This window comes from Armigeres subalbatus, chromosome 3 (assembly GCF_024139115.2).
Source record: "Armigeres subalbatus isolate Guangzhou_Male chromosome 3, GZ_Asu_2, whole genome shotgun sequence".
In the NCBI taxonomy this organism is placed as follows: Eukaryota; Metazoa; Arthropoda; class Insecta; order Diptera; family Culicidae; genus Armigeres; species Armigeres subalbatus.
In genome coordinates, this window is record NC_085141.1 from 18635072 (window position 1) to 18657096 (window position 22025).

Here is a 22025-nt window from a genome sequence, read left to right on the forward strand (position 1 = left end):
TGTGCTTTGGCATGAGGCATGATTAGTTTAGAACTTGATCGCTAGGTGGTGGTATATTTGAATTCATTGTTTTAGACTACTCAAGATATTCCGATATATAGAATTTTCCCCATTGTAAATATTCTTATCGCACAAAATTGAAATGTTTAAAGATGACGTCTTTAACAAAGTTCGTCTGGTAGGAATGGACTATCTTGGGACGGAATAAATAATTAGGAAATTTACAAATAGGCGGCGTTAGTGTACTTGCAATATTCTTGCATGTTTGAAATATTGCTTTAGCTTGAGATCCCTCATACCTACACCCAAGTTGTATTCGGCAACATTGTTCAGGATGTCCAGGACTACAAAGCGGTGCTCAATATAATGAGCACTTCTTCCAAGATGCGGCGCTAGTGAGTTGTTATATTTGAGTATATTGTTCCATGTGAGATCTGATGTATTTTGGTTTGTAGCATTTTTGACAAACATGAATGTTGTGGTAGAGTTCATCAAAAGTTTTCTTTGTATTCAACTCAACCTGCTCCAGCGATGCTGCAAATAATAGAATGTGTTCACAGAATATGGTTTAGGTCATCCGAGAAAACCCTGCAATTAAGGCCTTTGGGTCTACACGCGTAACCAAAGATCAGCCAATTTTCCGCCTATTAGTAAAATTCCCAATTATAACTTCCGTCACAAGACAGTCTATTCCCACAAGACGACCTTTGATCAAGACGCCATTTTAACAAATTTTAAATTTGTGCAATAAAAATATTTACACAATTCTATATATCGGAATTACTTGAGTAGTCTAAAATAATGAATTCAAATATACCACCACCTGGCGGCCAGGTTCTAAACTTATCAATGCCTCATGCCAACGCACACGCCTTCCTGTATAACCTTTTTTAAAAAGGTGCAGTTCAAAATGGGTAGGATTTTCGGATATAACTAAAACAGTCGTGAAAATCACTGTTTTTGTACCCTTGTTCACTAAAACCCCTCCCCGCGATGTACCCGCCCACCAATAGTCAATATTTGGTAACGACCTGAAAGATGATTAAATTATCTTTCGAAACAGCCCCACAAATCCAAAATCGGCCAAGCATTAAAAAAGTTATAGCAATTTCAATTTGGGGTCAATTTGACCCCAAAGCACAGACAACGTAAGTTTTTTTGAGCACAGACAGAAGGTTAAAAGTGAATCATGTCAAAATCAAGTAAATAGTAAATGATTTCTAGTTTAATTTTTAGCCTATTGATTGACAATTTCCCCCTCAAAGCCGCGAGGTATGAGCCAGAACTAGGCTTGGCCAGGTAATTCCCATTTCTAATTGTTTATAGAATTCAGTATTTGGAGACGAACACAATGGAATCCAAAAAAATGGCCTGATTTAGATACCTAGCGGCTTTGAGGCTTTCTTAACCAATAGATTTACAATTCAACTAGAAATCTTTCACTGTTTACTGAAAAAATGACTGATTCAAGCTTCAAAGCTGCAGTTAGACACTCCAATTTTTAAAATTTGGAACTATATTTGTTCTTCGGATTTATAAGTTTGGTTTGAATAATTGTGTTTAGGAAAAGGATTTGCAAATTGGAATTTTATTTTAAAGATTCCATTTGAAGATTTGTTGAGTATTTTCATTTTATGATCCATTCGATATAAAGAACAAACAAGAACTGCAAAAACCTTTCATTACATTCTTTTAGCCATCGAAATATTGAGACTAACACCCCTCACTTATCCGACCTCATCCATATCGGTTTTGTTCTGTGCAAAAAAAAATCTCCATGGATGCATGAAACACGACATGGATTGACTGGTTCCATGAAAACCTTTACATTGTCTATCAATACCCCGGTTCTATGATTGTTAGTTCACCACAAAGCCATAACTTTTCAAGCACGGCAAACCTCAGGCCAGCAGATTGCTTACCGTGCAATCCAAAACCTATGCCGATTCAGATCAACAATGGACAGGCAGCCCATGTATCGACCACAGTATCGGTGGTACATGTAATAGGTGGTTACTTCCTGCACTAGAAGTCCGATAACGATGTAAATTTAAGCTGCACTCGACATGAAATTTCACCCCTCAACAGATCGAACCCTTGTTGCGTATAAGGAGAATAGGGAGGCGGATTTCCCGTTGATTAACGAAATGCAAATTAATTCATTTGCCCCAACTTATCGGCTTCTCTGGTACGGAACGCACACACGTGATGCCTCCAACGGGCGATAACATCTCGTCAATGCTACCAATCGACGACGGCGCGGTGTGCGATGTTCCTCCTCCGCTTGTTGGCCATTGAACCTCAACCTGCCGACTGTAATTGAAAAATGAAAATGGACTCCAGGTCCCGGACAATGGGAACCGATGCCAGGTCGGCCGTCGATTGCCAGAGCGTGTCAGATCGCGATGGGCATGTACTTTGTTATCAAGTTATACACTGTTTAACTACATGGGCGAAACCTGATTTCACAATAATGGGATTATGCAAATGTCGGTGCACGGGGATAATCCTTGCGGCGAAAGCCATCAACCGAATGGAAACAGTGCCAATCGACCGAACCGGAGCATGCTTCAATTATGAGTGGAATGGAAATTCTACGCTGGACGAAGTAATAATGGGGGGAAATGGAAAACTGAGGAAGAGGAGGTGACATTGACTGGTGAGAATTTGGCTGGGATTAACTTATGAAATTATGAATGCACGTTTGGGCTGCCATTCTAATTGGATTATTTCAGGTAAAATGATAACTATTTAAGCTGAGCAAATATCCCAGTCGAATCGAGTCGTTGTTTGGTTCTGAAGTAGTTCGCCTTTGCTGCGATTTTCTTCAGCTCCTCTTGGAAAGATAACAACTGTGGTGAAGTCAGTGTGATCAAATTCCTTAAGTACTTTTGTGATTAGAAGTAAATCGGCAAAGTTCTAACATGGCCTCGTACGGAGCGTGGGTGGCTGCCCAATCAGCAGGCAGTGGAATGGTCAACAATCTAACCGTGGTGGACAGAGTTCCGGCCGACATGCTGCACATGGTGGACGCCCACTGGTACCAGTTCCCACCGATGAATCCGCTGTGGCACTCACTGCTGGGCTTCGCCATCGCCGTCCTTTGCTTCGTCTCGCTGGTCGGCAACGGAATGGTCATGTACATCTTCACCAACACCAAAACGCTCCGAACCCCATCCAACCTGCTAGTGGTCAATCTAGCCTTCTCGGACTTCCTGATGATGTTTACCATGGGACCGCCAATGGTGATCAACTGCTACTACGAGACCTGGGTCTTCGGTCCCTTCGCATGCGAGGTCTACGGCATGTTTGGATCACTCTTCGGCTGCGTCTCGATCTGGACCATGACTATGATTGCGTTTGACCGTTACAATGTCATCGTAAACGGCTTGTCAGGCAAGCCTCTGACCAACAACGGTGCCTTGGCTCGTATCCTCGGAGTTTGGGTTTCTTCCTTGTCATGGACTTTGGCTCCTCTCTTCGGCTGGAACCGATATGTTCCGGAAGGAAACATGAGCGCTTGTGGAACTGACTATCTTACCGATACCTTCAGCAGCCGTTCGTACATCCTGGTGTACTCGATTTTCGTATATTTCGCGCCATTGTTCCTGATCATCTACTCTTATACCTTCATCATCAAGGCCGTGTCTGCCCACGAGAAAAACATGCGAGAACAAGCCAAGAAGATGAACGTTGCCTCCCTACGTTCGTCCGAAGCCCAGAACACCAGCACCGAAATGAAGCTGGCCAAGGTCGCCCTGGTCACAATTTCGCTGTGGTTCTTGGCATGGACACCGTACCTAATAATCAACTACACTGGAATCTTCAAGACCTCGCCAATCACTCCCCTGGCCACAATCTGGGGATCGCTGTTCGCCAAAGCCAACGCCGTGTACAACCCGATCGTGTACGGAATCAGCCATCCGAAGTACCGTGCTGCCCTGTACCAGAAGTTCCCATCGCTGTCTTGTACGGATCCGGCTGACGATTCGCAGTCGGTTGCTTCCGCTACAACTGCCGTTGTGACTGAAAAATCGGAATCTGCCTAGAGTGTTTGATGATGTTAAAACGGTTAATTTTTAGTGATAGACTTGTTAAATAAAGTGAGCAATTTATATTTACTTCAGTTTGTCTCTGTGTCCATTTCTGAGAAAGCAACCTGCACGTTTGTAGACGGTTTAGCTGATAAAAATATACCTAATTGTTCTACCATATGGACAATTCACAGCAGATCCGTATTATAGAGATGTAGTAAACCCACAAACCATCTGCCGGAATTTAGTTATTTAACAGAATGCACCAACAAAAGTCGTCGTCACTCGCACGTGTCTTATTTGCATAACACGCAAACCCGGCAGCGTCGACCGAGCTTCATCAGTTCGAAACTTTGTGTCGTTCCCATGTATAGCCATTCGACGTCATTGTTGCCGATTGGAAAGTTTAGGTCCCACGTGTTTCAACCACAACGAGAGTCGGTCGCCAACCAGTGAAACCTTTCTCTTGATTCGATGTAAAAAAAACATTTTCGAATGCGAAGAAGTGAGGTTTTTGTACACAGCTGTTTTTTTTCTGTGAATGTCGCAACAGTCGAAGAAGAACTTTTTGTTCGTCTAAAAGCTGGGTTGCCGAAGCCTTTTGTTGGCATGGCCCGGCTGCCTTAAAAACCGATATGAGCCGTTGTTCGTTCAATGTTGCCTCATATGTTATTCAATTTGGTTGTGGAACAGTTTTGTACATCCGACAGTAAACATGCACATTCTACTGATTACCTATCACACACCATGGTGAAAGGAATGTAGGCAAGGCCTGGCTTTTTCGGCTTAGTAAATATGCATAATTGGAACATGGGGATCGAATTTTCTCAACCTCTCGTGGATGTTAGAGCTCGGTATATGGATTCTTATTGAATGAAATGGGTCGAAGGGTTTTTCAGAATTTTATGGTATTTTGACCGTTGGAATCAATGGATATCTGAAGGGAAGTTAAATTTCAATACATTCTTTTTTCATTTTGCACATAACCCACTATTTTCTTCAGTTTGCAGAGCAGATAGCCCAGGTGATAGAGGCCGGTTGTGCTTAGCTGGAGCTAATGAATTAAATTTGGTTCCAATTCCCGAGACCGTTCTGGTTGGATTATTTTTAAATTTTGCTTCATTTAGAACTCACCGTACAAAATGAGTAATTTTCTTTTTCAAAAAACACCGGAGCCTTTATTATTTTCAATTTATTGATTCCTATTTGTGGCGTGTGCGTATTTCGAAACATTTCGTTTTCGCGGAATTCCACGAAATTTAAGCGTGGCGAAATCAGATTTTATGATTTCGTTTCGTTAAATTCCATAAATTTCGCCGGAAAAAAAATCTAACGAAATCAAACGGAATTCCGCGGAATTTCGTAACAAACTTTAATCAATACAAAACTTTATCTAATAAAATGTTTTGGCTGCGCCGCTAAATAAAACCATAAAGGCTGTATTCAAGATTATGGTAATTCTTCTATTTACTTCTACTACACATTCCAGTTCTGAATCGATAAATACGTTTTTAGATTTTTACTGTTAAACTTCTTCAGCTTTTTATTAGAAATGTTGAAACGGAAATACGCATTTGTTAGTGTAAAGCAATATTTGCTGAGTCTGTCAATATATAACAGTTCTGGGTGAATTGAAAGCATCTCGGTTAAACTTTGTTGGAAAGACAAAAGCTAAAATACTTTACTTCAAATATTTTACGGATATTAGCATTCAACTGAGTTTTTGCATCTGCAAAAACTCTTCAATTTATCCACTGCTTTTCGATCAGATTTGATTAATAATGTGCAAAAGCTAATACACTTTTGCAAACATTTGTCTCCGCTAGAATTTACGTAATGCTATTTTCAAATGATGATTTATTGATGTTCATTTTTGGATGCGATATCATAGTGATAAAAAGTTTTTTTTAAAGACTGCCTAACAACGAAAGTTGGTGCTTGTTGGCTGGTCTTAGAGTGTAACTGTTCGTAAAATGAATCAGAAAAATATAACTTTGTCTTACAGGCTCTGCTTTAAAACCGGCGTGAGAGCCCAAGTGTCATGCAAAGACATCATGCCAAATGACATATGACGTACCTATTGGAGTGGTTTCGATTAATTGCCTCATATTTTATATTCAAGGCAATGTACTGTTAGAGAAAAATAAAGGACGGAAAATCATAAAACGAAAGCAAGGTCACAACTGCACCGATACAGCACATAGACGCCTGATTTGGTAAGATGTCGAAATTTGGGTAATGGCTGCCCTTTTATACAAAATTCACTCTATAATCTCCCTCGTTCTCATTGCATACTACATGGTTTCTTTTATGGCCTGCTACGTTTGATGTTCGATACCCTATTCATAATATCAGCCGTACACAACTGTGGAATTCTGCTGTGTTTACACATGAAACGTTAAGGGTTTGGTTAAGGGATCTCTTCGGATTTTTAACGGAAGATTCTGCAGAATTTCGTCGGAAAGTTCTTCTGCATGTTCTCGAGAAATTTCGTTGAAAAATACTTTGGAACTTCATCGAAAAACTCTTTGTATTTTTTCGCAATTTCTTTAAGAATTTCTTCCGATTGTATTTTGTGAGATTTTCCGGGATTGACCTAAGAAAGTCTCCGGCGTTTCGGATACTCGATCGTAACTGGATCGGGAAATGTCAAACTTCAGACACCAGCAAGCCACATGTTGGACGGAATTCAAGACCCCACATGTTTCGAAAATAATCTGGAATAGACTAGTTGGTGCGAAGAGAGGACATGATCTGTTGATCCCTATGGCTGGGCACATCGTTCCAGCAGAGTGCTGTTGATCCCTTAAGCTTCGTAGCTGCGTGGAATTGGTAGCCAACCGCTGATTCTCCCAACCCGGACTGCCGGTTCTCCTAATCCGGGTTTCGGCGTCTCCCAGTGGAACTGAAGTGGTGAAACGTCGGTCTTAGTGACCGATCCCAGCCAAATTGTTCCCTGTGAGATCTTTTGGCATTCCAAAATGTCCCGGGACCTTTTTGGCTGAATAGGGTATTTGGTCGAGTAGGACATTTGGCAGAATACGCTATTACAAGTCTTTCTGTTATTATTTGAAAAGTTGCTAAAAGGCGTCCAGGAAGCTTGTGATTTGTGAATGGCTCCAAAAGCATAATAGAAAATAATAGGTTAAAAACGAAATTATCATATACATTATCAAAGAGACGTCAAGCTGAAAATGATTGAACTGAATAAAAAAGGACTCTGAAGTCGATTTGTACGCGAGGGATACGTTCCGTGTGAATCAAAACCACGTAAATCCCAACAACCGCGATTATTATAAAATTCGCGTGATATAAGAACCGTGTTAAAACGGCTTCATCAAATGGTTTTGTACGGTTTTTCGGGGTTTTCGAACTTTAAAAAAAATAGCATTGAGAAAATTCAGTCAGCTGGGAGACGAATTAACGAAGAATGATGATGTATAAGAACTGAAGGTGAAATCACTGAGATGTTTGATAGTTTAGTAACTCATTCAATATTTTTTCAAACCTAAACATTCACTCAATCACATTATCACACATTCTCATATTCGCTGACTTTTTTCTCACCTACTCAGTCACTTATATAACCTCTAACTCTTCCACTTTTACACGCAATCAAATTCTCACTCAGTCACTAACTTATACACATCCGAAGTAACATTTTAAGATTTATCATGCTCTATAAGAGGTTTTCATGACCAGTTGCTAATAAAACTTATAACTCCACCAAAACCTCTTCATAACATCATTAAGATAGCCTTCCGGCCTAATGGACCAATCGAGAAGAAGTTATTAAAACCGTATTAAGAGTAATAATAAAACTGCAATAAAACATTGTTTTGAATTTGTTGATACTCTACAAGAGGTTGTCGTGACCATCATAAGAGTAACAATAAAACTGTTTCATTTTCATATTATGGATTTTATTTATTGTCATTCCATTGCCTTTGTTTTTATTTTCACTAGATAACAATGTCCCCTATGTAAAGCTGATGTGTGGAAAATAATGTTTCTGATTTGATGTTGAAAATGGAGAATTATTTAAGTAGTTTATACAACAGAGTGACATGCGCAACCAAATTTATCGTGAATATTGAGTTTGTAGAAGCTTAAAATCAACGCGCCTCGAAATTATCGAATAATCACAAGAAAACTGGAAATAAAATAATTTTACAAACTGCTCAAAATATTTCAATTTCAAATAGTTTGTGATAAAGTAATCCTGCTTCTATCAAAAAACCTCAGAAATAATTGAATTCCACTTTTGAATAGTTCTTTTGATCGTAATTGATGCATTTTTTCAATCACGGCTATGACGTTGATCATTATTTCAACATGGCGACATTCCTTTTTATGAAAACAAAAATCTGGCGATAAATAGCTCAATGGCTTTTGTGATAACCTCAATAATTCTCCTTGGTTACTTCATGACCGTTTTAAACTTGCTATAAAACTTTGTCATGATTACACTTCCCTACAATAGATGGCCTTCGGTTCGATAACATGCAGCCTAGTGGATGAGGCGGGAAGCACTTTCTCATCCTACGGGCAACGATGCCAAATCTGTGGAAATAAAAGCTCTCGGTGGATTTGCGAATCTGTATAAGAAATCCACGAATGCTAATAATTTCCTGAAATTAGTGAATCTACGAATATATGAAATATTACCCATTCGTATTTTTGGTGTAATTTGTAGGAATCAAATATGTGTATGTTACAATGGCAAATTATTTAACCAGGTGGACATGTGCTTAAGGAAAAATGCAAAAAATATTTCCTCCTTCACTTTTTTGGAAACCGGAAACTTGAAATCATCGTGAATTAAAATGATTCTTTATGAATTAAAATGATTGCGGCTTTTCATGACAGCATTTCATATTTATGTGTCTCATTTCTCAAATTAATATCAAAACATAAGAGTTACAGTTGAATAATTTTCAAATAACCCTGCTCATAGAACATACTCAATATTGACAGAAATCGAATTGTTTTTGACAAACCTTTATTGGTATTATTGGATAACACCGGAGATTCTTAAGACCAGGGGATTTTTTACCTGTCCCTTTTTAGTATTTTTTTTTAATTTGGGAAATGAGAAGCAACTTAAGAAACACATGTCACTCACACTATGTCGGTAAAAATATGCTAACCTCATTTTGCGTCTTATTGCATTATTCACGTATAAGTTATACAGCAACACTGCTTTCCAAATTCAACATGGCGAATAGATCGAGTTACGTTGAGTTGTTTTATAGCAGTGACCAATATTGGTTTTATGACGCATTTGAAAGCAATAATAAAACTATTATTAAAACTTCATAGCTAGCAAAAAGTTTAGTTTTAAAACATGGTTTATAAGAGTTTTATTGATATCTCAAGAGTTATATAAAACCTTTGTTCGTTAGCATTGTTTATGACCACCATAAAACAATAGGCTTTGATTATTCCCACAATAAAACCTTTTTGAAATTCATATAAAACCCAACGGTCACAGAATTGTTACTTGGGATATTTGCTCGTTATCTGACTAGCTAACTTCCTTACCCACTAACATTCTCTTACCTTTGCTTACTCACTCACTGAATTACTCATTCACCTATCTACCCACTATCTCGCATACTCACTTAGTAAATTACTTACTTTCTCATGTATTGATTAATTCGACCGTTATATCTTTTATTCTTAGTCTGCCATACATTCATTTGTTTTCTCGTGGATTCACTTTTCACTCATTCATTCACGTACTCACTTATTCATTTGCTCATTCACCCACTGCTTCACATGGGTACTTCCTCACTGATTGATAAACTAGTAATTTTTCCAACTCACTCAATTACTCGTTCCCCTCGTTCATTCCTTTTTTCTCACTCTAAAGCTTTGCTCATCGTCTGATTAACTCATCAATCACTCACTCATTCACTGACTTGATTACTCACTCACTCACCCACTTGCTCACTCACTCACTTGGGTCATTTGACCGAAACCCATTCGGCAGAATGCGACTAGACCGAGCAAACCGTTAGGCCGAAAGTCATCCGGCCGAATAGGACATTTGACCGCAGAGGTCGTTTAGAAAGTGAGAAATGAGGTGTGAAAAGTTAGACGTTTCACTTATCACTCTGCATCCCTCACTTCTCACTGTAAAAAGCGAGAAGCACAAAGTAAGCAGTGAGACGTCTCACTTCTAACTTTTTTCAGTGAGCAGTGAGAAATGGATAGCGAGACGTCTCACTTCGCACTACTCACTTTTCATAGTGAGAAGTGGGAAATAAGTAGAGAGAAGTCAGACGTCTCACTTTTCACACCTCATTCCTCAATTTTCACTGCTCGGCCAAATGGTCTGTTTTGCGAAATAACATATTCGGCCAAATGACATGTTCGGTTCAGAGTCTATTATATGTAGAGTTGCGCAAGGAGTGAAGCCAAATCTACCTATTGAACTGTCAAACCGTCTACCTATCGAGCAAAGTCAACAAATGCTTGTTGGAGAGGCGGAAGTATTGTTATCGCCTAATGATTATTATGGCGAACTTAAATGCCTGAATTGAAATGTATTAGATTTGATCTAGAAACAGCTTCACACATCAATACATTCCCCAATAAAGTAGCAACAAGAAACTCACGTGTTTGCACTCTGTGGGTGACTAGGTTATTGAATTAAAAAGCTTTAGAAGTGAACGCTCCCGTGAAGTCACTTGAAGGGTTGAACAAAAGTGAAAGTTGGCAACAGAATAACAAGAGCATTATTCAGAATAAGTGTAAGAAGATCCTCTTTGCGTAACTCTATATAGGATATCTGTTCCCATATTAATAACAGCCCGTAAGGTACCCCGGGGCAAGTGAAAATACGGGGTAAGTGGGTACTATGGCTGACGATTAATCGGTGAACGTTTTTAATGGTAACAATCAAGATGAATACACCACTAGGTGTTCCAATCTGTCAAATTCACGATTCAGCCATCTTGGATTTTAGTATGGGAGAGCCAGCCGGTTTGTTTTCGTTTTGCACTGAAAATGAATTTTTCACCCCCGCCTTCTTCTCTTCCACAAACTAAGCACATTGCAACACCTAGCTGTGTATTCATCTTGGTAAAAATGTTCTAGAAAGATAAAGCAGAACTATCAACTAATTCACCTGACACAAAAATATTTGGAATCAAAACCATTTGCGGAACCATACTAATGGTATTGTTTAATCATGACTTTAAACTACTGGCAAAAGCTATTACTTTTATTTGAATTCAATGGATTTCCAACAAAATAGTAGTTTCTGAATTCATCATTGATGTGGAAAGTTAATATTTTGAGCAAATTAATAATTGTGTGACATTGAAAACGATTTAAAAGTTTTGATTAAAGCCAAAATCTGCAATTTTCACTTGCCCTTGAGATTTAACATATATGGGGCAAGTGGGACATACTTGAACAACATTTTCGATAGTCATTTTACCTGTTTTTAGATTGTTGTGTAGTGAAAAATAACTTCGACACTCATATATCATATGAAGCTGAATCAAATGCAGTTGATATCTTTAGTTTCGTTGTTTAGAAGTAGTGTACAGTTGATTTACCAAATGTGTATTTTACTTTCTGAAAATTATCTCCCTCATGGAAAAGAGCAATGATTATAACTATGCGGAATTTTCCGTTACAGTGCAAATATTCTATTTTACAATAGATCAACAGGTTTTGTTATTTTTAAACTTCGCATCAGACTTAAAGATTTTCAGATAAATAAAGTGCTTAAGGCCATTTCGTTCTATTACAAGTTTACAACACTGTGCATCGCCTGAATAAAAACGTTCCTTTTAAAGTTCTAATTTATGTAATAATTTGTGTTCTAAGTAGAGAAACATTCATTTGAAAGGTGAATAAAGATTTGCTTATCCTTTCGATCTAATACATTTGGTAAGAAAGTAAGCTAATAGCAAATGGAAAGCCAGTCAACGGCCAATTAAACAGTAAACCTGCTGTTGTCTTGTTTTTATGTCCGCTAACATTGTAATCCCTTTCTTTTTGCAAAAACAAAAGTCTGACAAGCAATAAACCTCCATCCATGATCTGAAATACGACGACTCAGAAATTACATGAACATTATATCTACATTCTTCGAATTAGTTTCGTTCGCCAGTATAAAGCAGAATAGGTCCCACTTGCCCCGTTTGAAGGGGTAAGTGGGTCCCACAGGTAAATTTATTTCTGTCATTACCAATATTTTTTGTAACTAAATAAATGGCTTACAACACGTCTACACTTCAACAACGGAAGCATATTATGATGTATCCGTGGTTAATGTCCTGAAATACCCTGTTTTCTAAGTATGCGTTAACAATTTTGTTAAACTAGCGTTTTTTTAGGTCCCACTTGCCCCGGGGTACCTTATATTAATCCTAACCGTCAATAAACCAAATAAAAAAATCAATTTAATTACAATTTCACACATCGTATGTACACAATAATGGATGGAACACATTCTCGTATGTTTGGAATATTATTCAAGATTTTCTTTGAGTAATGTTTTAATGCACAAGAATCAAATTATTAAAAGATAAAATTATAAAGCACTTACCTCTGAACTGTTGGTTTGATGCACTGCTCGATTGCTACTAACAGATTCATCAGTTTTCACGCCGTTGTTTTCCACTCAATTTCAAGCTAACACAAATCTATCTTTCAAAATTTACTTCACAACATATAAAGCACATCACATTTTAACTATAAATATAATTATATTTGAAAAACTAATGCGATTTCCTATAGTTTGATATAGGTTTATTTCGAAAAACGTCTAAATTATCCTTGTCCGTATTTCAAACTGTTTACATGGCTAGCAGTACTCTCAAGGGTTGCCGACCTAGATTTTTATTTCAAAAATGCTTGAATGAACTTTCATTGTGAAGTTCAACTCTTATGTTTGTTAAATAAGGTAGATTGAAAAGATAATATATGACGAACATAAAATTAAACAAAACATTGAATAATTCGGCATCACTGCCATCACATCGTTACGTATACACACAAGTAATAATGTGCGTATTTTGTGTTGGAAACAGTATTATTGATATAGGTACAACCATAGGATTTACTGTTTTTGAATGTTATTGAAATAGGTACATGGCGGTGATGATGTTTTTTAGCTAAATACTTCTATAATGTGATAATAATTTCATTTTTAAAGTTAGCAAATTGTTTTCAAATAAAAATTACATGAGCCGAGCATAATTATTCTCATGTTTCTTGATTATTGGGTGAGAAATCAATGCATTTCATATGCCCAATGCCTTATTGTTATTGATATAGGAACAGATACCCTAATAGACTTTGGTTCGGTTAAATGATCTGTTCGACCAAATGTCCTATTCAGCTAAATCTCGCTAAACTTTTCAAAAGGACCTAAGCTACGTTTTTTCATGAATTAATTTGAATACTGCAATCAATAGCATTCATGTTGTTCTGTTGAATGAGCTATTCAAATTAATTTATATAAAATGTTACTTAGATCCTTTTGAAAAGTTAGTTGGCCAAATGTCATGCTCCGCCAAATGGTCTCTTCTGCAAAATAACATATTCGGCCAAATGACATGTTCGGTTAAATTATCTGTTCGACCAAATGTCCTATTCGGCCAAATGTCTTATTTAGCCAAATGTCCTATTCGGCCAAATGTCCTATTCGACTAACTGTCTTATTTGGCCAAATGTCTCATTCGGTCAAATGTCCTATTCAGCCAAATGACTCATTTGGCCGGATGACCCGTTCGGCCAAATGACTTTCGGCCAGATGGGTTTCGGCCTAATGGTTTGTTCAGCTAAATGGCTTTCAATCGAATGGGTAGCTTTGTTGGTCAAAGGCACCAGTCTATCGTACTGAGGGTCGTGGGTTCGAGTCTCATCGAAGGAAAGAGGTTACCTCCAATACATTTTTCAAATCAAAATCTTCTATATAATATAGATATTCACAATAGAGTTTTTAGAACATTTTAAATTATTGTACAAGTTGGGTGGTGCAATACACGGAAAATAGGCAATTAACTTTGATTGATGATGATGATGATGATGATGATGATGATACTACCATCTATTGTAGCAAGGCATCTGCCGATAGCACTGGCCATATCTGACAAACGATTTGATCATGATTATACTATTGTTTGTATTTCATCAAACTCCTGTATGAAGGGCCAAAGATGGGTGGGTGGTTCCATAAGCAGAGACACTTATACGAATCCACGGGATGAATAGAGAATCTCCTTCCAGAAGAAAGTTCGTACATAAAATAATATAATCTAGCCCTCGTTTCCCAGATTGACCCAATAGATGGGGAGAAGAGCCCGCCCTTTATCCACGAGATGTTAACAATAGGAAGTTGGCGATTCCACTCTTCCTATCCAAATCGCTTCAATCGAGTGCCCTGATGGTAATTTTTTATGGTATATAATCATATAGTTTCAATGCAATTGGGTAAATATATGTATAAAATGGAATTTTCTCACCAAGTTTCAATTCGCATGTCCTGGATGAGAGGGGACCTTTCTTCAACACTAGCTAGTTTTAGATTTATGCTGTCTTCAGAGATGCCAATAGTTCGTCAAGAAATGTCCTGTTTTAAATCGGAGAATATTCATCGTTCTGGTTCACAAATTGACAAATAAACTTCTAGATTTCTGAAAAGATGAAATAAAAACACGGGTGGCAGTATCATACATAAACATACGTTTGATTAAAATGAATATGTATCCTGGTTTTTTCTTGTAATATTCAGAAATTAAAAGAGTTGGCTATAAGATTGGTGAAAAACCTGAGTGAATCGGTTGAAAAACAACTGAGATATAGCCATTTTCAGAACGGATGAATCCTAGTGTTTCAGATCATATAAATTGATCTGTATGATGTCATTCTTGTCTTTATGGTCAGAAGGTAAGGGGTATGTGTTGGTTAAATCATTTTGTTTGCCTAAGTTATTGGTTCTTTATTGTTTTGCCTTTCTCGTTCAACAAAGTTGTACCGAAAGGCTATAATTTCCCTCCAAAAACGATCTTTTTATAGAATCCAGGCTTGAGCCAGGATCAAAAACTGTTCCATGATTGAAAAATAGAATTTTGAATTCTTAAAAAAAAAAAAAAAATAGACTAAGTATCAAACAATATAAGACGAATGTTTTTATTTAAAACCCAATGTACTTCAATTTCATCAATTTCAATAAGATAACACATTTCTTCTTCGTATAAATACGTATTTTGTTCCTTATTACTTAAATATGTTTTCCGTGATCCATTAGTTAAGAAAAATAAAGAAGATGTTTTTGATTTTGTTAAAATCATAAAACTGTATTTTTGGAACGATGTTGTGGCAATTTTTTTGTTAAATGATTTAAATTTATTCAAAGTGAACAATAAAAACCCAGAAAAAATCACCTAGCGGTTATATTGCCTTTCTCGTGTATTATAAAACAAGAAAACACATAAGAGAGGTCAAAATTGCACTTTAGGGAGATAGACTCAGTTATTTTCATCAATTCAGATTTTATTGCATTCATCTAAATGCATTGCAGCAGTTTTGAAAAAAAAACAAAATTTGAATTTTCTGCTGATCATTATTGTCTCCAACAGCTTTTAGAAAACCAAAAATGCTTGAGCGAGTAAACAAAAGGAAACTTGTTGATCGTTGCAAAAGGATCAGCATTATAGATTAATTTTTAAGATGAATAATATTACTATCCAGTTTTACTCAATTTAATGTTCCCTAATAATCTGCCAAAAAGACAGCAGATGGTTATTTTTGAGTAATTTCGTTTTATAATTTTTTTCAAAATAACATTTTTCTGCAACAAGTAAAATCATATGAATGTTTATTATAATCAGTTAAAGCGATTGCTATTCATCAATTTTGAATACTGAAGTCAACATTTTTATTACACATAAAACGTGACAGCATAATGGCAGTGTTAATAAAGAATTCCGTTCAAATCGCACAAATCACTAGAAGAATAAATTTAGTTTGTTATATCGATTTAGATTTTTCATGTTGTTGACTCCGTTTTTTTTTAAGAAAAACTATTCAATGTGTGCAGTAAATCTTAATCATTACTCATCAGTATGGAATAGCCCTATCTTTTCATAAATATTGGAAGTTAAAGTTTTGTTTTAACTAACCATGAATCGTATAAAAAAGCAAGATATCAAAGCTTTAAGATTATTGAACTTTTCAAGGTTTCATACGAAAGTTCATTTAAAAACGTTCCAATTATTGGAAATAAATTCAGTTATTAGTGAATATGAGTACGTACGTATTAGATTACGAAAAAAAAAACAAAAAAAAATGTATTGAATATTTCCGGAATTCCAACAACCAAAATCAATAAATTAAATTTTATCTGCTCATTTAAACGCCGCTTTCATCAAAAGTCCTATTAAACAATCGGTATGCAAGTTAAGATTGAAGTCAATGGAACAAGAGACCATGATGAATAGATGTGATTTGCAGAACCTCTGAACCAATAACAGCTAGTCACCGAGACTAGTGATAAAGTGCTAATTTGATTCTAATGGATACAGAGTATTTGCCGGCAGGAGTTCAATTTCGAGCAAACCCCTCAAAATGAAGTTAGAGCAATATTAGTATACTCTTCGATGAAAATTAGCTACACTGAATAACGTTCCGTAAAAGTAAATTAGAGCTTAAATTTAGTATGGCCAGATATTTGAAAGATGCTTTCTAAGGAAAGAGAGCAAAATAAATAAAATTATACTTAATAATTCTCGATCCAAATGTCCAAATTTTTAAACTTCGTACGAATGCTTGAGTGTACTGATTGAAGACGGAGCTATCCTGATGAATTATTTTGAGTACTTCCACAGGTTCGGCTATTGTTGCGGACTGAACAACTGGAGGGCTGTAACAACATGCAAGGCCGCAGTTGACGACAATGCATCCATAGCTTATGTCCTTTACGTGATATTTTTTAGAACTGGAGCGTTTCGGATATCGATGCATGGATTTGAATTTCGATTTAGTATTTTCTTCTGCCTTCATCAAATCTTGAAAATCCGAAAGTCTCCTACAAATTTAGCTGGCCAACATGCGAATGATTATAAGTTAAGGTTTTAGCATCGGGTATTTCATAATCACAGACGCAAACAGAAGTCCTTCGAAATAGATTTTTCGAAAAATTTGAATCCTGAAAAGAAAACAAAAACATGACAGAGCAAATAAAAAATACGTCTTGCCTGGCCGACGCCTACTTGATTCCATATATAGGCAATTAACTTTGATTGAGCTGAAAAATCATAAAATTCCAGACGGGGAATCGAACATTGGCTTGCAGCATGAGCGCCAGTCACCTTATCACTCCAACCATCTCCTCTTCATGAAGGAAGAGAGAGCAAAGTAAAACAGATTCTACATTCTACCGTGAATGCTCTGCTCAACTGCTCTGCTGGTATTTTGCCAATTTAGCCAGAATTATTTATTTTATTTGTTGAAACCACTCTAATTACTTCGTTTTTTTGTTATTGTGCTTTGCTTAGCTTAGTTTAGACTGACTGTAAATATCAATGGTTGCTACTCCGTGATTGATCGGAACTGGTGCAAACTGCGATCCAAGTGAATAGTGGTTGGGATTTACCAAATATTCTCGAAGTGCTCGCGTCAGCAGCTCGCAAATGTTGGAAAGTGATGTGACCTACGCAACTTCTAAACTACAGCATTAGCATTCCCTTAATTTGTTCAACTGTTCATCCTTCGCGAGAATAAACAATCAATCGCTCAAAGTAGGCGATTGTTCATTTGAATTTCAGATTAGGCGCCCGCGTCATCATTTCTTTAACGTAAGAAAAGTAAAGAAATAAAATTGAAAATAAAGTAATATTCACGGCTGTTCAACCACATGGATCGGAAAGCTAATGCCAATCAGCAACCCTTATTTTTTCTCTATTTTGAGGTTAAATAAGAATGTTAAGCTAGACATATTTTGTTAATTTCCGTTTGTTTTGCATTTCTTCCACGCGCGTGTGTGTTTTGCTTGCCGTGACCAGTATATCGTGATGAGAATCTGATTGGTATTAATCCTGATGTGACGGTTGGAAAAAAGATGTGTAGTACTACTAGGGGAAGAAAGGGCACTATTCTCAGAAAAGTGAATATAGGTGCCTTTCGCTAAGAAGCAAAAGCGATAGCTATGTACATATTGGGTATGGTTGATAAATTATCCTGTAATAAAGGATATGGATGTATGACATCTGAAGAATGGAAGAATTGGTTTGATCTCACCGAATTTGATCCGTGATGTAGTTCGTCGTCGGTATCATCAGCCATGGAACCGCTCCTACAACGACGAAGAAGAAATCTGCTTAGGGTCCGTTTCTCGATCTGTGTTTCGCCATCGTTCCTCAAAACATCCCAGATGGGTGGAAAAACACTTTCGAAATCTTGAGTTCACCATTCGAAACAGAAATTATCGCCCAGTTTCTGGTGGACCGTGGAGTGTGCAGTGTTTTTGGTGGAGCTTGCAGTTTTAATTTATGGCTTTCACTTAACTTGTAACACTGTTCTTTGTTTTTTTTTGTTATTGTGATACAAAAACAGTTTTAAGGATAACTTGAGCGTTATATACACCGAGCTTGCTTGGGCGTAACAGCCAAAATTTATTCCTTATGATTCTTTCTTAGACGAGAAGTCAGAAGGAATAAATTTTTTTCAAATGTTGGTCTAGAAATAATTTCGTGGTATGAAATAGCATGCAGCAAAGTAAACGACAGTATTATATATAACTAATAGAGACAATTTTGTCATTGCAGATCTACTATGCTTTTTTATTTAACCAGACTAAGGCAGAGTGGCCTCTACAGTACATTAAAATCTTCTCCATTCAGCACGGCTCTTGGCTGTACCTTGCCAACCACGCAGTCTACGGAGGGGCGGTAAATCGTCTTTGATCTGATTGATCCACCTTGCTCACTGCGCACCTCACCTTCTTGTGCCCGCTGGATCGTTGTCGAGGACCATTTTCATTGGATTACTATTCTGGGCTACGTGCCCGGCCTTTAATCATCAGATTTTTCGTGGTGTGAACGTGAACGATGGATGGTTCTACCAGCAGCTGATACTACTCCTAGTTTATTCGTCTCCTCCACGTACCGTCTGCCATTTGCATCCCACCATAGATGGTAAGCAGCACTCGTAGAGAGAACTACCGGTCTTATGAACGTTTTGTGGATAGTCAATTCGACACGGCGGCGAACTTGATTCGGAGTCGCTTTTACTCAAATCCCGAACATGACTCAAACACTGACGTTTGCGCCCTAAAACTAGAAGTGTCATTGGTTTTCCGTACCTACTGATGTTCAAGATAACAAACAAAATTGAGTATTTGAACAAATGGATGTACCATTTCACCGAACTTGAAGTCTTCGATTGGATGTTATTGAAGAAAGCCCCAATCAGTTTAAGCTGAGCTATCTGTCAAAATTATCCAAGGAAAAGAAGTTGAGACCGATGGATCACCTCCTTGCAACCAGTTGATCAACCTTAGCAAGTTCTTTGATGAAACAGCATTTGTACTCATTTATGTACTGAGATGTTTGAGCTATTTTCATCTGAAATCGATTGCTGCTAACACTGCTAACAAAATCCGTATGGTAGAACAACACATTCGTCTAATATAGTGGCATGTTATCTTTTCAAAATTAAACAGAGAGATTGTTTTGCTAATTCTGTAACTTCAAAGAACACATGTTCACATGGTACAAATACTGCATATTTTCGAACTGCGCCTATGCACAACAAATTTGCATCTTGCACATCCTCAAAGGATAATCTAGATCCGAATTTCGGTTTCGACCAAAACTTGCGTTGCCCTTACCGGCAATAAATCTATCACTCAATATCTGCCTGCATGTGTGCCATCGTCATCGTTTCCAGAAAATTTGATTGTGAATCGAGCCCAGGCAGGACCCTCAGTGCGACTAACATGCCCCTTGGGGCCGGATCACTATGCCAAGGTGCTCGGCAGGGCAGTTTGATTTACGGCGAGGCACACGGATTTATGGATGTGCTGTTGACTGCAGTGGAAAAGCTCTCGGTGAACGTGTGTGGCGTTCGCCGACCGTCCTATTCTTCTTCCTATTTGTTGTGTCGTCATTGGTCACAAAACTTCGGGAGTGGATTGTGTCATAGTTTGCAGAGAAGCCCACTTTTGGCGGAAGATTCTTTATCATCGTCGTCGCCCGTTAGGCTTGCCATGGCTGGTACCCAACGAGTGGCTTCATTGTCAGGCTTGGGCTTTATTTGTGGGTGAGATTTGCTCGAATTGGTGAACGTTTCCAGAGTACTATTTTCTCTTGCCGCAATAAGATGAGTGCGGAGTACAGTACGACAGATGGAAAGGATCTATTGGAGCCGGCAGCCAGTCAGCGTTATTGTTTATTATGACAGCTAAACGAATAATACGGATAAACGAGATAAGTGATTGTTGTTTGCCTTCGGTTCGCCGTCATTAATCATCCGAGGGCCGGCTGTTGGTTGGTTATGATACAGTCGAAGGCAAGCCAGCTCCTCCAAAACGTAATGGAGCATCGGATGTTGTCTGTCTTCGGATCTCTTCTTTCCTAAAGAGGCGGTCATATTTTGCTGGGTATCAAAACAGTGAGCTAAACTGTTGTCATGAATATTGGAACGAGGGACCTTACGGTAGGCCCATCACGCAGACTGCTGCTTGGGGCCTCGACGTGGTCGTTCGTTTTCTCTTTCAAACCATTTGAATTACTTTCACTCGTCCTAACGGTCAAATGATGCGCATAAAATTTAATAAATTATTCCTTCTTGCCCAGCGCTCAACCCACCGGGTCGAGAAGAGCTTCGGAGGGAAGCACCTTTTGATTTCACATGATCCGAAAATTTCAATTTACTCACATGTGATATCATTATGGCAGATGCTTCTATAACAGGGATGCTCAATTTATATCCGTGGATAATTTTATAGTGAATTTATTGTTGTTCCATGAAACTGTATTTTTATGTAAGCTGCAGAATGAGTGTTTTTTAACATCAAACTGATTTTATTCTGGATTTTGTCTTCATCGAGAATGGTCGAGCAAAAATCTTGAAGACACAATTGTTGTTGGTAACAATCACAATACATTAATCCCCATGTTCCATTATTTACATTTGAGAACGACTGCTCTACACTGTCTTTTCCTCATGTTTCCGATATTGCTGACATACGGACCAGTAGGTCCTTTTTCACAACATGCACACTTTGAGTGAACGCATTGGAACTAAGTCAACACAAAGAACCGGCTGTCGTTCGTTCTTTATAGCTCGTCTGCACGTATCTTTCGACAAGTAGGAGTGCGATCTGGTATACAGTACCGCAATACCGATACATAGCAGAAATGAGCCTTAACACGGAGTTCGTATTGAGTGCCACAATGTACCTTCACAGGTAACAGCGTGATTTATATGACTATCATCATATTGAAAAAAAAGTTCAAGGATATTTAGTATTAAATTGCATCTTCTTAGCCTTGAGAAATGATGAAGAAATGTTGGAGAACTACATTTTTTATAGCGTTCGAAATGTGTTTTTATAACAGATCTGATATGCCGCGTACAATATGAGCCAAATAGAAAAGACAATATTTGAATGAGCCGTTTTTGAAAATTTGATTAATTTCACTACCGTCATCGGAGGTTGTAATGCATCATCAGAGGTGAAATAATGTCACAGGCTGGAAAACGGTTTCAGTTAGGGGAATTGGTTCGGTTCTGGGCAGTCAGTCGTATTTTTTTTACAGAAACACAAAAGTTATTTTTGACTTTTTGCAAAGTATCGTAAAGGGAAGTGTTTCAATTGAAATGATAAGTATGTAGTAAATTTGATTTATATTGAGATTGATTGATGGCTGTCACCAAAACGTCAGCCAAAAAGAATCGTCTACATATTCCAAATTAAATTCTAAATTCAACTGTGGTTGGTCATTCTTATTGGTTCAGATG

The 22025-nt window shown here is 37.6% G+C and overlaps 2 protein-coding genes across 2 annotated transcripts in view; one reads left to right on the forward strand and one right to left on the reverse strand.

Annotated features, from left to right (window-relative positions):
- Window positions 1–22025, reverse strand: part of LOC134219303 (uncharacterized) — a 621614-nt gene that overhangs the window by 367829 nt on the left and 231760 nt on the right. The gene's annotated exons all lie outside the window — the stretch shown is intronic.
- On the forward strand, window positions 2787–4126 carry LOC134223451 (opsin-1-like). The gene has a single exon (XM_062702595.1). It carries the CDS (start codon window positions 2925–2927, stop codon window positions 4047–4049), a length of 1125 nt encoding a protein of 374 aa, XP_062558579.1. The 5' UTR covers window positions 2787–2924; the 3' UTR covers window positions 4050–4126.